Source organism: Crocodylus siamensis, chromosome 6 (assembly GCF_052110815.1).
Source record: "Crocodylus siamensis isolate JL-2025a chromosome 6, ASM5211081v1, whole genome shotgun sequence".
Taxonomy (NCBI): domain Eukaryota; kingdom Metazoa; phylum Chordata; order Crocodylia; family Crocodylidae; genus Crocodylus; species Crocodylus siamensis.
Genome location: NC_143400.1, coordinates 30,674,524 through 30,689,952, shown reverse-complemented (window position 1 = coordinate 30,689,952; position 15,429 = coordinate 30,674,524). Strand labels below are relative to the sequence as shown.

Genomic DNA, 15,429 nt, shown 5'->3' with positions numbered 1-15,429 from the left:
TTCACTGCTGCTGGGTCCTTCTTGTTGCAGCTGCAGCTGCCCAGACCCCATGGCTGGGCTGCACTGTGGCTCTTCTGCACTGCTGGGTGGCAGTGATGGCAGCAGAGAGGGGTGGCAGGGCAGCCTGGGCACAGGCTCCAGGTGGCTGCAGCAAGAAGGTCCCGTCAGTGGTGGGAGGGGTGGGGGCTTTTCCCCTGACCTAGCAGCAGCCTCTGTCCAGCTGCTACCACTGCTCAGCATGGGCAGGCAGTCCAGGACAGGAGCAGGGCAGGCCGAGGTCAGGGCTGTGCATGTGGGTTGTGACTAGTCCTGAGCTGGTCTTTTCCACTGGGCCAAGTCCAGAGTGGGCACAGGGTGGGCTGGTATCAGAGCTGTGCATGTGTGTCCCCACCGGTACCATGGGGCTGGGGCCAGTGGTGGTGGCAGCCAGAAGGAACGGGACAGGGCAGGGCTAGGGCTCTGCACTGTGGGCAGTGGCACGTGGGCTCCAGGCTGACTGGCCTGTGACTGCTCCCCAGTACTGCCTATGTGGCCCATGAGCCCAAATAATTGCCTGCCCTGGTGCTAGTGGGAAAGAGAGGGAGAGATGGATGGATGGATGGATAGATAGGTAGACAGATAGACAAGACAGACAGACAGATACTGATAGCAGTTGTATCTTGGTGAACATGAAATAAGTAACATGGCCCACACTTTCCCAAGTAAGGAGTGAAAAAGGTGTCCTGCTAGAGTCCCTTCCCAGGGCTGGACTTTCAGAGGTAGATGCGCTGCACTTCCCAAACAACAGGCCTACTTAGGGTCTCTGAATTGGAACCTCCCTCCCAGATCACCAGGCAGGGTTGGAAACTTGGCATGAGTGGGTTAATAATTGTTTTTCTGTGTACTTGCCAGCCTGGAGCTGGAGCCTAGGGATCAAGGTGTGGGGCCACATAGTGGAGTGGGATTTGCTCAGGCCTGGGATCAGCAAGTCTTGAGCCTGACTTCCAAGGTCCCCCTCTATCAGGTGGTGATTGCAGTACTGATCCGCTTCCCTCGTGGAGAACGGCAAAGTGCCATGCAAATGCAGAGCTGTGCTGTGCCTTTTGTTTATGATCAGGACCACATGCCACAATCAGCCTATGGCACAGCAGCGAGCAGCAATGAGCGTTCTTGGTGCCGTCCTTTCCTGCAACGTGCACCAGCTAAGGGGAAGAGAGGGCTTCTCCCTCCCTCTGGCAGTCAGCTCCAAGAGGGATCAGAAGTGCCTGACAAATGCTGTCAGGAAAACAGCCAGTGAGTCTTCAGACACTGCTGCTGGCTCAAGGCAGAGGGGAATTGAGGATGAGACTGGCCCTTCCTCTGTCCCGCCACGTGTCCCCATCCACAGAGTCCCTATCTGGTTCTCCTGGCTCAAAAGCAGCCCATGGACCTAGAGATAGGCATCAAGCTGGGAGTGATCTAGGGATTCAAATGCCCCAGGTGAAGCCAGATGGCCCATAGATGCCGGGGTCACTGTTGTTAAGAATTGGGGCCAGGGTTTTCACAAGGGCATCACATCTGGGGTTGAAAGCTCACCAAGTGGTCTGCCTCAATGGAGGAGTTTGCTTTCTAACAGGGCCAAGGTTGCAACTGGCAGAGTTGCACCAGCTGCTGACAGGTGAAGACTAGAGGTGTTTGCTAGATTAATAAATAAGTACAGTGTGCCTTCCCACTGCACCCAGGCTCAGGCTACCTAGCCAGAAAGGCATAGGAGTCTGTTAATCCATGACTGAAGAGACGACGCCCATCACGTAGTCCAAGTCCATGCCTAGCTGGGGTTATTAGAGTCAACCCAGCAATGCCCACCTGAAGCAGGATGGTGGAGCAGGTGGCTGAACTAGTGCACGGGATAGCAATCGCTGTCCTGGCTGTGAAGACTCCCAAGGGATGTCTACACTGCAGTCCGAAGCATGCCAGCATCAGCCACTTGCCCGTTTTGCTTCGGTATGATGGGATAGAGTGGCTTCCCTTTGCCGTTGCCCTTCTGCCTGCTGAAGGACCTAGGCAGAGATGACATGGAGCTCATTGCCCCTTCAGGTCCTCTAGACATAATAAGTGTCCTCAGCATGGTGGTGGTGGGTAGAAGCAGCACTACAGGAGTGCTTGCGTTGGCCTGCCCCCAAGTACCACTCCCTGTACTAATGGCTATGTCGGTTTCTTTTCCTCAACACATCCGTTCCAAGTACAATACTATTAATATGACAGCTCTGGACTGGACCCAGCTGAGCAAGAAGGAATGCCTGAAGTACGGCGGCAGTCTAGTGGGGAAATCCTGTAACTTTGTTCCCGACCTGGCCCTCATGTCCTTCATCCTCTTCTTTGGGACCTACTCCATGACACTAACGTTGAAGAAGTTCAAGTTCAGCCGCTACTTTCCCACCAAGGTAAGGAAAAGACAAAAGCTGCTGAGAGCTGTCTACAATTTTGGTTGTTGGTAGGAAAGGCCAGGCTGTTCCTCTCAGAGATAGCAGAGTCAGTGCAGATCTCCCCGGGGCGCACCCAGCCTGCAGTGGCCGACCTTTCATTCATGGCAAATGTCCATGAAAGTCAGGAGGAGAGGAGGTTCTGCAGGAGTCAAGCTCCATCAGCACGGATGCAATGCAGGACTTGTCACCTCCTCCCTCCCCCACCCTGACCCCCAAATCCATCAGGGCTCATGCATGCCTCCATTTTCATCAGCTGTATGCATACACACCCCGATAGGTCATACAGAATCAGCTCAACTCAAGCTGCCTCCAGAGGTAGAGAATGCAAAGGCCAGAGCCCAAGGTGTGTTCCCACATTTTGCTTGCTAAATTTGATCAGTGGACTTCCCTTGGGCTGGGCCTTTCCTTCCATGTTTGGGAGGTGAAAGGCATAGCTGTCTGGGATGAGTCACACAGGGGATGGTGAGCAGCATGAATGTTTGAGTGAAGCCACGTGGGGTTATTGTCCCGGCAGACTCATGAAATGTCAGACAATGTAAGCTGTTCCTGGGTGACACCTCTGAGCTGAAGGATGAGAAACTGCCCTTTGTCTAACGAACACTGCGAGTCTCATGTGTTTGCACGACTCCAGATAAGGCTCACAGGAGAACGGCCGGGGGTGCTGACACAGGTGCTCTTCCTGGCACCGCTACAAAGCAAGAGTTGGGTTTTTTTAAATCTGTAGCAGCGCACCAGCAGAAGAAGGGTGTCAGACTCTGGTGTGTCCTGGATGTTGCAGAAATACCTCTGTGCAGGACCCGTGTCATCCCTAATGTGCCTGCATGGTCAGATACACCCAGCCCAGCCTGTAACTGGCCTTTTCCTCCCATCCCCATCTGCCTCCAGGTCAGGGCCTTCATTGCCGACTTTTCTATTGTCTTCTCCATCCTGCTGTTCTGTGGAATAGACGCCTGTTTTGGACTGGAGACCCCGAAGCTGCATGTCCCCAGTATAATTAAGGTGTGAATATCACAGTCTCAAAGCTCTTCCCTCTGCTAGCTGTGTCTGTCCGGCTCCTTTCCACCTAATGCTCACACCTCTCCTTCCCACGGCTGCTGCACGCATGTTGTCTGTCAAGTCTCAGGTCTGAGAGTCCTGGGAGAAGCAGAAGGGAAGGGGCATCTCCAAGCCACATTAGTGGTCTGAATGCATGCCTCCCCATTTAAAAAACCATAGAAACATCACTGGGCTTGTCTACTGCAGTGACTTATAATCAGGTCCCGGACAGCTGGATGGCACACACATAGGATTTTTGTGCACACCATCAAAATACCGAAGGAGATACTGTTTTTGGAGCGGTTTCCATTACATACTGTGGGTGTGTTTCGCCTGTAATTATCCAGTGCTCCTATGCACTATGTGATTTGGTCAAGGCAAGAAAGTCCCAGTAGTGAAGGCTACTCAGGGGAGAAGGAATTTTTCCCCCCCTAAAAATAAACCTGAAAACATGGGGGCAACTTACAGGCAGGAACACTATCATTCAGCATTGGCCGGTCTGATTTACTAACAGTCCCATCCTTGGCAGGTTTCTCCCAAGCCTGTCTTGCCTGGCAGTCCAGTCATGCCTCCAGAAGTAGGAGCATCTCCTGGCAGTTGCTGTACATAAATGAGAGCAGGCAGTGAGCAATCAGGACTGTATGACTGTGTGTGGATGGTCCAGTGATTATGGAGTGAGGGCGGGGGTCAGGAGGCTTAATAACAGCCTTAAAGAGTATAATCTGCCCAGACACCACAGTTACAGGGACCCTGTGAGGACCTGGCAGGTTTAAGGTTATCAAGGATGGCTTAGGGAGCTGAAGCAAAGCCCGTGGGTGCAAAAGGATACCAAACGATGACCAATCTTGGTGCTCTGAGAAACTAACTCTCAGGTGTGTGAATGCAGTGTCTGAGACAATATCTTTTCGTTCTCTGATTAATATTCTGACTGTGCTGCTCTTCTTCCCTTTTCTTTTTGACGTACGTCTCCCACTCTTTCTCTGTAGCTTCGTAAGCTTATCAGTGACTTCTCTATCTTTGTGTCCATACTAATGTTTGTCGGTCTCGATCTGTATTTTGGAATGAACACACCCAAACTACAAGTGCCTACGGACTTTAAGGTAAAAGAAACAAATGGCCTTTTGGAAATACCTCTACCCCTTAGAAAGTAATGGCACAGGAATGAATTATTGGCTGGGGAGGGCAGTGGCGCGGTCTCGAGCCAGGTCTTGTCACCAGGACCATGGACTAGGAGGGTCCTTGCATTTTGGAAGAAGCTAGTTGGTCCAATCTAGGTGTGAACTAGGTTTGTGCTAAAAATTCAGGGCCAGAGGGGAGAGGTACTGAAATCTCTCCAGCTCTAGCAAGCTGCTAGTAGCAATTTGGCATGAATGTCACCATCTGATTGGACAGACAAGGTTGTATGGGAGATTTCCAGCCTGGAAAACTCCTCCTGGTAATGGGTTAGAGCCAGAATTAAAACCTTCAGGGGTGGGCGCAGGCTCCGAGGCGTTCAGACCCGGGGAAAGCAAACATGGTACAAGATGGCAGGAACTTGTGTGCAAAGCCATGAGCATAGAGCGTGGTTTGACTCTTGCCCAAGGTCACTGTGGACTACCTCTCTGAGATGCCACACGTGCATAGCCAGATTGCACGCCGTTCTCATTCCTGATGCTGAAATAGTCCGACCTGGAAGCCCGCCCTAACCCTGGTCATGGTTGCCTTTTCAGCCCACCCGCCTTGACCGAGGGTGGTTTGTGTTCCCGTTTGGCAAGAATCCATGGTGGATCTACTTGGCCAGCGCACTCCCCGCTCTCCTGGTCACCATCCTGATCTTCATGGACCAGCAGATCACAGCCGTCATTGTCAACCGGAAGGAGCATAAACTGAGGGTGCGGCTTGGGCAGTGGCACAGAGTGGGCACAAAGCTCTTCCTCTCGTGGGGCCGAGGCATGGCCAGGAGCTGGGCAATGACATGGTCCCTGGCAATGCGGTGCCTGGGCAGGGGGAGAAGTTATGCCTGGGTAGCGGAGGGTGGAGACACCAGTTGCACCCGGGTCAGAATACAGTGCTGGCAAACTCCAGGGCTACAGAGGTCTGTAGCTGCCTTTCTGCCCAGCAGCAAATGCCCGCCTTGTGCAATGTTTGCCAAAGAGGCACAGTAGTTTGTCTGATGCATCTGGGGCAGGGATGCCCTCCAAAGCAAGCCCTGGGAAACAAAGAGCTCCCAAGTCCTGGGACAAGGAATGACAGCAAAATTTGTGGGGTTGAAGCCAAGACAGTGGTAGTGACCAACGGGTAATCAGAACACGAGACCGTAAGAATTGCCATGTACTGGGTCAGACCGTAGGGCCGTCTGGTCCAGTCTCCGGTGTCACACGGTAGCAGTGAGAGGATACTGGAAGGGAAAGAGCAGGGTTTTTTCCACTCTTTCACTCTCCCTTGCAGCCTCCAGCATCAAAGCTCTAGGATGTCCTGATTCAGAGGCCATGTCCCTCACTGCCATGTTCAATAGCTACCAAGGCCCCTTTCCTCCAAGAACGTGTCCTGTCCCGTTATGAATGTAGCTGAACTGTCGGCCTCCACCGCATCCGAGTGCAGTGAGATCCATGCTTTAATTAGTTCCTCAATTAAATGATGTGTGAGGCCTTATGACCGGATAATTCTGAGAGGTTGCCCAGCATCCCAGGCTGGGAAACGGTGGCTGCTTTGTTTGTGGTGCAGATCTTCCCATCAGGGCTTAAAGGCTAGAAAGATGAGCTCTGTAGATATCAAGAAAATGAAGTGCGGATGGGCTATGAGGCCCCTGGTCGTAGGGCATGAACTGGCCCTAATGCACAGTGTCCAGAAGCAATTCCCCGCCACCCTAACCCAGGTAGAAGATTCCCCAAGTCTCTGACATTTTCCTCTGCTATGGTTTGAGGTGAAAAACTAGTGGATTTCCCTGTTTCTGAGCAAATCAGCCCTGCAGCAAAGGTCAGATTGGGGAGAACCTTGTTCGCTGTGGTTCTGCGCGCTCTGCTGTGCTAAGAAACTCAGGAGAATCGGACCCCGAGCGCCCCTGGACTTTGGAGGGAGTCACCTGCTGACCGCCCTAGCAGCATTGCCAGGTGTACAATAATTATCGTATTTGTATGATCATGTCAACCCTTGCATGATGTAGGATCACGTGTTCAGTAAAAGTGTTCAAAATGCACCATAGTTTATGAGGCAGCTGATTGATGCAGCGTATGCAAAACCCAAGTCACTCTCAGGGAACCTTAATTGACCTTTGGATTTGCTGTCAGCACTTCCTTATGATTGCTTGCATCTAAATAAAGAAATGCTTCAACTTTGATGGCCCAGTTCTCGCTCCCTGCCGACTTAAACAGTAAGCAGTATAAAGTAAACAAAAAGAAGACTTGTTTGCATAGGTATTTGCATACTTATTTGCATTTTTACGGTATATGGTACTTTTTCAGCAATTGGGATAATTTTAAGCTTCCAATACAATCATTTCATATTGTAGACCTGGCAATGCTGCTAACTAGGGCTACTGTCAAAAATCCCAGCTGTAATGGTGGGCATTGTAAATGGCTCCCCTGCTTCAGCAGTGAGGATGGGAGCTGGCGTGCTGTTTCTAATTGGACCCGTCCGGATGCTCTCTTCCAGAAAGCAGCAGGCTACCACCTGGACCTGTTCTGGGTCGGGATCCTGATGGCCATATGCTCCTTCATGGGGCTGCCCTGGTACGTGGCGGCCACTGTCATTTCCATCGCGCACATTGACAGCCTGAAGATGGAGACCGAGACCAGCGCGCCAGGGGAGCAGCCGCAGTTCCTTGGCGTGAGGTGAGGCCTTGTGCTGGAAAGGGATCCACAGCAGCACTGCGGGTATCCGGGCTTGTCCCTTTCTGTGGTCATAAGGACCAGGATAAGGAGGAATGGACCTAAATGGCAGAGCAGGACCCAGAGTGGCTGTTAGGTGGGTTTCTCTCACAGCAAGGATGGGTCGGCAGTGGAGCAAATACCTGGAATCGCTGCACAGTTTCTAGCGATCAAAGTCTAAGTGCAGGCATTTGCTGGGATGGGTCATGCAAGGGTGAGGGCTGGCTTAAGCCGGGGTCGAACCAGAGGACCGGCAGAGGTCCCCATCAGTCATATGGTGCTTGTGCAGGTGCTGTGGTTTGGAGGGGGAAAGCCAAGGGTGCTCACTGTCTGGCAGTCTGCAGGTCACGTAGATCCCGAGGCTGATTTTTTTTATTTTTTTAAGGAAAAAGTTTCATGTCCAAAGTCAAATAAGCCAAATCAAGTCCAAATCTGTGAGTCATTCAAGAACCACATGTAGCCCTAATACCGGCAAGCTTCCTCCACCCCTGCCTGGGGTTTCAAATGCCTCCAAATCCTTTGGCAGGCATCCTACATGCAGGCCAAACCTGGAAGCTTGGGGTTCAGGTGCCCCTGAGTTTGGCTTGCCCTCAGCCATATAGCTGCAGGAGCAAGTTGGGAGGAGTCGCCCATTTCCATAAAGTCATCATGTAGCTGAGATCCTCCCGCTGGAAGCTGGCCAGTGGGAAGCTAACTATGAGGCTGTCTTAGGGAGTCCTGTCCAGGTGCAATCCTCCACTACACGGTGCCTCTTTAATTGCATTACCTTGGTCAGGGTGTTTCCCCTGCCACCATCGTGGTCATGGTGTTTCTTCTGCCAGATAGGAGAGCGTGCCCAGCATGTCATGGCATTGTGCTACAGAGCTAGCTAGAAAAGGCTGGGACCCAGCAAAAGGGTCCTCAGAACAATATGCCGAGCCTCTATTCCCCCTCTGCCCCCAAGCCTCTTTGCAGTTCCCCCAGGGAGACTTTCCACTGCCCTGGTGACTTTCGCAGTCCAAGCATTATGCCAAGGGGCTGTCGGTCACTCTGTGGCTAGAGTTGCTCTTAGCTTGTGACACCCACTTGCCTACAGGGCAGGAGCAGGCCTTTGAAACTGGCTCCAGTTATGTGAGGTGATGACTTTAGAGAAGCTCAGGGGCCCTCCCAAATATCTGCAAGCTGGGACTCTACAGGAACTGAGCGAGGGCAAGACACCCTTGCTGGTGCTGCAGAACCGGCTGGGAGGGAGGTTGGAGTTGCAGAGCAACATGGAGCTGCAGTGGAAAGCAAAACAGTGTTTCCCAGAGAGCCTGTTCGGCAGGGAGCAGAGGGAAGCAGAGAGCATGGTTGTCACAGAAGTGGAACAGCGGAGAGTGTCCGTCCATCCCTGCGACTGGGCATTGCTCTGTAGCAGTGAGGTAGGGGTGTGTGTAAGAGGTGGCCCCGTGTTGGCTGTAGCACTGTACCAGGGAAGCGCAGGGCAGACAAGGCTGTCTCCCATGGAGGCTCCATTTCCCTCTCTCTCCTTGCTCTTTGGTAGGGAACAGCGAGTCACTGGGATCATCGTCTTTGTCCTGACCGGGATATCTGTCTTCTTGGCTCCAATTCTGAAGGTAAAACTTACGCCCTGCTCCGCATTGCCGTGCACCTGGCGGCCAGGCTGGGTACTTGTGAGCTTGTTGAGCAGGGAACAGAGCTGGGCTGAACCAGCCCCAGCTAAGTCATGGTGTGTAGTACAGGGGATACCTCTTATTAATCTGCCCTTGGCATAACAATGGTGATGGAAAGGGCACAAGTCTCTGAGCCTTGCACTTGGGCTCAGTAGCAGGAAGGGTAGGATGTGCTCTCCTCTCCTGTGAAGGTGCTGTAGGTCTCTGTTAAAGTCCACCCTCTCTGCCCATGCATGGGGATGACAAAACCTCTAATCCCAAGCATGGTGGTGGGGTGACAACGCAGGGGCACCCAGAGCCCTGCAACCCCTCCACGGTCTGCTCCGAAGCGTGGGCATTGGTCACTGGAGTGCATGAAGGACACCCTCTCAGTTGTGACAGCGGGGCTGGGACTCACGCTCGCAGAGCCAGGTCTTAAAAAGCAGGAGGCTTGTTGTAGTTTGAAGGGCCCGAAGGCCGGCCTTTCTGGGGCTTCCAGGCCAGGCTTACTGGATAGTTGCAAAGCATTAGGGCTTCCTAGGCCCTGAGCCAGTGTTTTGATCCAGGTGAGCGATGCTAAGCACAGTCGAACCTGACTCAGTGGCAGTTCCCCTGAAGTCCAGGCCTGCAGAGCCCCAGGCAACCTGTGGCAAAAGGTCCTGCCGCTGGGGGAAGCATGGCAATGTGCCAGAGGTGAGTGAGGAGAAGCGTTGCTAGAGGTTCGGCTCACGGGGGCTGCTAAGCGCTGTGTCTTTGTGCCCGCAGTATATTCCAATGCCAGTGCTGTATGGCGTCTTCCTGTACATGGGGGTGGCCTCTCTCAATGGCATCCAGGTAAGAGCTGCGCCTGGCTTACTGATGGCTTATTCTTTCGCGTGCCCTTGCTCCCGTTGTGGTTGCCATCCTTGGGCCCCTCACCTGTGAAACCCAGGAGCTGAAATAACCTATTGGTTGTTGTGTGGAGTGGGCTTCAGTGGAAAGGGAATGGATGTCCAGGCCCCGGTCCTCTCTGGGTCCATTCACTGCTTGAGAGCCCAGCGGGGGCTCGGGGCTCTGCAAGGAAAGCGGGTAGTGCTACCAGGACTGCTGTCTGACTGCCCGTCTGTCTCGGGGAGCACCCCCCTGTCCCTCGCCATGGTACTGGAGCCTGTTCCACATAAAGCAGACTGGCAGGAGCACAGCAGAGTGCGTGGGATCGCTGTCTCCTACCGTGGAGGTTCAAAAAGCTTTCCCTGGGCTTCTTGTTGAGGTGCTAGGGAGATGGACACAGCCAGGCATGGGGTTTCCAGCCAGGCCTGGGAAGAGAGGCTGAAGCTGAATCGGGCCATGGCTGCTATAGCTACGAGATGTTGGTCTGCATCTCTTTAGCTGGCTGGGGACCAAAGGTGGCAATCCCCCTCACAAGGAACTCCCTCCAGCTGATCTGTGCACGACTGGCCCCTTTCTACCAGCCAGTACCTATGAGGCCACAACCCCCAGCCATCTGTCTGGCGGCAAGGCAAAGCTTAGCAGCCGAGTGCAACTTTTCCAGCTCTTGTCCCCCAGCTCTTGTTCCAGGCTCTGATCCCCCAGGGATGAAGGAAAAGTAGGGGGAAATTGGGCCTCGGTCATTGCAGCAGTCGAAGCACTGGGTGTAATGCCCCTGGCCATTCCCGTGGCCTGTTTGGGAATGGAGAGCAAGGTGGGGCTCAGGGTAAAAACAGGTATGGTGGGCATTAGACTGGAGCCGTAGGGGCTGGGTCGAGGCAGGTGCAGCAGCTGTGGCTCTTGGGAGCACAAATCCGCACATGGGGGCTGGTGTGGAAGGACCCGCAGCTGAGCATGCTGCTCTGCCAAATGCCTTGTGCGTGGAGGGGGACAGGAGTCCACTGCGGGTCCAGCTTCCACCTCCATCTGGACCCCACAAGTAAGGCATCCACCATAGGGCAAGCTGGCCCATCCGCACCCCCCGTGGTCAGCAGGGCAGTCGTGTGTTTGGCCGAAGGAGGTGTCTGTCCTGATCCCTAGGGTCATCAGCAGATGCCTGAGGCTCCCCTCACCCTGGGGTGGGTCGTGATGATCCTCAGTAGTAGCTCAGCTGCCCGGTCTCTGTTTGTGTGGCATCCCTGCCAGACCCAGGCTTTCCCCGGGATAACGCCTGTCTGTTCCCCTGCAGTTCTGGGATCGCTGCAAGCTCTTCCTGATGCCGGCCAAGCACCAGCCCGACTATGTCTTCCTCCGCCACGTGCCCCTGCGGCGGATCCACCTCTTCACTCTGGTGCAGATCATCTGCCTCACCGTCCTCTGGATCCTCAAGTCCACCGTGGTGGCCATCATCTTTCCTGTCATGGTAGGGCCCTCCCACTCGCTGCTGGCTCCCAGGGCAGGCCTGGAGAGGCAGAAGCAGCAGGAGTCTGCATGCACATCCCCTTCCTGCCCCCCGTCTGTCTTTGATGTCCTCCTCCTCAGGAGGTGGCCCTCATCATGAGGCAATTTAACTTGGCCTTTAATGAAGAGCTGCAAGACCTGAGGTGGTGGGGCTGTGGTCGGGAGGCCTCCTGGTCCCTCCTGAAGTCCGTGTTCCTCTCAGAGACAGCACTCAGATGGTGTTGGTACCCTCCAGTCTGCATCTGAGAGGACCCGTTTTCAATAAAAACCATGGGGGAGATGTGTAAGTCAGAGGTCTGAAAGAAAACTGAAGTCCCTGGGGTCAGATCAAAGCCCTCAGATCAGCTCGCCAGACTTCGGCATAGGTGAAAGACTAGGAAGGTTGGTGTGCGTGTGTGTGCGTGCATGCATGTGCACGTCTGTACATGTGCGTGCGGTGGGCGTAATCTGGTCTGGTAACAACCGGAGCAGCTGCGTCTTCTCTGAAGGCCTCAGAGATGGCCATGGAGCCCCCTTGGGTGGGTTTGACTTCTCTCAGCATCCTCAGACCGGGCTGCCATAGCCTGTCACTGGTTATTGGGGTGTCTGCCCCTCCCGGCTCCAGGAACCAGGGGTCACAGCCTTTTTGTGGTGTAACTCAAGGTGAAAACTGGCCAGTTTTCCTCCGGGGAAGCCTGCAGCACAGAAACCTGGCTGCCCACATCAGGGTGACTCTCTCTTCCCCTTTTTCCACCGCAGATTTTGGCCCTAATCTTGGTGAGGAAGATGCTGGACTTTGTCTTTTCCCAGCATGACCTAGCCTGGATCGACAACATCATTCCCGAGAAAGAGAAGAAGAAGGAGGATGACAAGAAGAAGAAGAAAAAAGGAAACCGAGGGGAGGACAGCAGTGAAGATGAGGTGGGCCCACAGTGGAAGAGCCAGGGGGTTTCGTGGCCTGTTAGGGTCAGGGCTTCCCAGCTATGTGCTCAAAGGGAGGGGATACACCCTGTGCACGCCAGGCACATTTCTCAGGAGGGCCTTGGGGGTCTCTCTGTCACGGCGGGTCTGTCGCGAAGTGCGGCTCTGTCCGCGTGGCTGCGCATTTGAGGCAGAAGGGTGCTGTAGCTATTGCAAGTGGTGCAAAAGCAGAGTGGTCTGGTCCTCAGCTTGGGGGTGGGTGTTAGGGCCTCTCAGCTGAAGGGGACTGGTGTGGAGGTGGCCCATGCAGACTAGGATGCCAAGGTGTTACCAACCGGTGGAGGTTGTCACCAGTGTTAGAAGTGTTGAGCCCTGTCCCAAAGGAAGGAAAGCCTGCCTTGAAGTGGGGGAATTTGTTGCTACCCTGCAAAACATTTGGGAGGAGTGACGTGTCCTCCTGAACCCTGTGTGTTTGTGGGAAAAACAGGGCAGGAATCCGGCTCCTGTTGAACACAGCAAGAGCTTTGCCATGGGCCTCGATAGGCTCATGGTTTGCTTATAAACAGGCTGGGCAAAATGGCCAAAAGTGCCCAAGGAGGGACCAGGGGGGTGTCAGTGCATAAATTATGTCGGCAGTTTTGAAAGCGGGGAGTGGTTGGCAGAATATGGTGGAGCCCCCAGTGGTGTCCACTGCACTCGGCTCCAGAGATGAAGTCCTTTTTCTTGTTCCTTTCTTGAGAGCTGCTTCAAATTTTTGAACCTCAGTGTGAAAAGTATCCAGCCTGGGCACCAAAGGCTAGGACCCCAAAATCCTCAGCGAATCACTCTAAAGTATTCAGAGTGCCCTGAAGTCTCACCGGGATCCCTGAGAGCCGGAGGTGGTGGGTGCCTGTGCAAATAGGCAGTCACATGGGGGGTCCTAAATGCACGCGTCAGTGCTTCTCGTGAAGGCTCCCGCAGCTGAAAAGGGCAGCCGTGACTAGTGAGGCAAAATGTCCTTGGGTGCAGCAAAAGTCTCCCAGGAGCTGGAAGGCAGCAGAGCTCTTAGATGCTGCGTTTTTTCCTTTCTGAGAGTTGAGAGGAGACTGTCCGTAAGGTGCCAAGGAGCCGGACGGGTAATGTGGAGTTGGGTGGGCCATTCCCACTCATGCCTCGGGACGGCGACCTGCTGGAAGGCGGTGGTCCTGGGCTTTCTGGAGCATATTGCATCCAGTGTGGTTTTTCACTAGCACATAGGTAGAGAGAGATGTCCCAGCTGGGTCACGGCATTTCAGTGGGGAGGCTGCAACCAAGCTGGAAAGTCTACGGTGCCCAGGCTGGATGGGCCAGCTGTGCTGTGCAAGTCGCTCTGAATGCAAGGGCCCTGGGGAATTGCTTTGCTGTGCTGCCTTTCTCCTCCTGGGGGAGGTTCACTTGCCTGTGTTTTTCTCCAGGAAAAAGGTCCTTCTGCCGGAGCGCTGCGGTCCGACTGCTCTCCCAATGGCTCGGACCTGGATCGCAGGTAAAAGGATGTGGGACAGAAGTGGGTAATCTCTCCCAAGGGCATAGAGCCCCCAGTCTGTAGGTGTTGGGTGCCTTCGTGGCGGCGGGAGGGCATGGACCCCCCCAGGAGGGGAAGGCATGGCTCAGGGTACATCCAGACAGGCTGTGCTTGAAGGTTTGGAAACAGCACTGAAGCTTAAAGTCCAACCCTGGGCTGTGTGGGTGGGATTCGTCCTTCTCTAGCATTGTGGCCACACTGCTACCTCACGGGGGAGGGGCGGGGGGGTGAACACCACCCAACGGGAGCAGGGGCTGGTTTCTGCAGGGCAGGGGCAGGCCCCAGGCCGGAGGTTCCTGGCTGGAGGGCCTTGCCCTCCGCTCAGGGTCAGACTGATATCATGTTTGGGGTCAGGAAGGAATTTTACCCCCGGTCAGGTTGGGATGGACTAGGGGTGGGTTTCTCCTTCCTCTGTAGCAGGGGGCATGGCCCTCTACCTGCAATCCCTTGAGTGTGTATGGATAACTTTTCATGGAGGCAGGATGTTGGCTGCCATGGCCCCCCTGCTCTACTTGTAGCAGGCTCTGGTGTTAGGTGCGTTGTGTCAGGACACACAGTCGTCTTGTGTAGAGTGTAGATAGTTTGTCTGGGGTGGTTTGGACAGGGCCGATCCTGCCCTGGGCAGGGAGTTGGACTACATGTGACCTCCAGAGGTCGCTTCCAGTCCCACTTCTCTATGAATCTGTGATCACCCTCAAGCTTGAGAGATGAAACCAGGGCTGGGGAAAGCATTGTCCTAGGGGGCAGTCTGGGCTCTAAAGGGCTGCGATTCTTAGAGGATTTATAATGACTGGGCCCAAGTGGCTGCAGAGTGAGCCAAGACTGATGGTCCTGTGCGCACGGGGGGCAGGCCAAGCAGCTGTTCTCTCAGCACAGAGCCATGCAGTCCCCAGGCATGCTAGGTGATTGCATGGGCTGGCACGTTGGCTGGAAATGGAGCTGAGGTGGCAGCACAAGGGGGGCTGCTGGTCAAGTGGTGCAAGGAGCTTTGCAAACTGACTACTTCCTGGCTCGTAGCTGTTCTCTCTGGTGTTGGACTTGTCACTGTCCTAGGGAGAGCCCAGGTGGGGAAATGGCCCTGGGAGCAATGTGATTACAGAAAAGGAAGCCTGTGTGCCAGGAGCCACACAGGGGAGAGCGTGGGGTCGCCTGGCAGTACCAAAAATGTGACCAGTTAGTGCTTACTGCAGGTAATGCAAAACTCTAAAGCACTTGGTTCAGAGATAATACCTTTTATTAGACCAGCTAAATTGCCAAAAAGTTGTAGTGGGCACTAGAGGGCACCAGCGTCACATCACAAAGAACCAGGGCATGGAAACCAGAAGCCAGCCTGAACCCAGGGTGGAAAGGACTGGTGCAAGGGACCTGCTGGAGGCCAGATGCACTCGTAGGCTGGGAAAGGGATGGGATGTCCATATCAGACAGCTTTCCCGCCCCCCCTTCCTATCCCTACCCCCACCCCAACAGGTGCTAAGGGCAGGGGAGTTGCGGCATGACCCAAACAGGGCACCGGGGCCTGCTCCCGTTGATCCCAGCTGTCTGGAAGCTGTGCCTATTCCAACGCGAGGACGCAAGCCTCGTGCTGCCTTTGCCCTGAGTTCTGAGACTTGCACACAACGACTGTAGGATCTTCTGCTCTCGCAGTCCAGGCCCCCTCCATCGAGCTC

At 54.4% G+C, this 15,429-nt stretch overlaps 1 protein-coding gene across 1 annotated transcript in view; it reads left to right on the top strand.

Annotated features, from left to right (window-relative positions):
* The window catches only part of SLC4A5 (solute carrier family 4 member 5), an 89,434-nt gene that overhangs the window by 68,781 nt on the left and 5,224 nt on the right, over window positions 1-15,429 (top strand). The window contains exons 19-28 of the mRNA XM_090052855.1: window positions 2,202-2,402; window positions 3,330-3,443; window positions 4,466-4,579; window positions 5,189-5,350; window positions 7,110-7,288; window positions 8,847-8,919; window positions 9,721-9,789; window positions 11,111-11,284; window positions 12,061-12,222; window positions 13,656-13,723. Of these exons, the coding sequence (XP_089908981.1) occupies window positions 2,202-2,402; window positions 3,330-3,443; window positions 4,466-4,579; window positions 5,189-5,350; window positions 7,110-7,288; window positions 8,847-8,919; window positions 9,721-9,789; window positions 11,111-11,284; window positions 12,061-12,222; window positions 13,656-13,723 (1,316 nt within the window). The remainder of the gene's footprint in view (window positions 1-2,201; window positions 2,403-3,329; window positions 3,444-4,465; window positions 4,580-5,188; window positions 5,351-7,109; window positions 7,289-8,846; window positions 8,920-9,720; window positions 9,790-11,110; window positions 11,285-12,060; window positions 12,223-13,655; window positions 13,724-15,429) is intronic.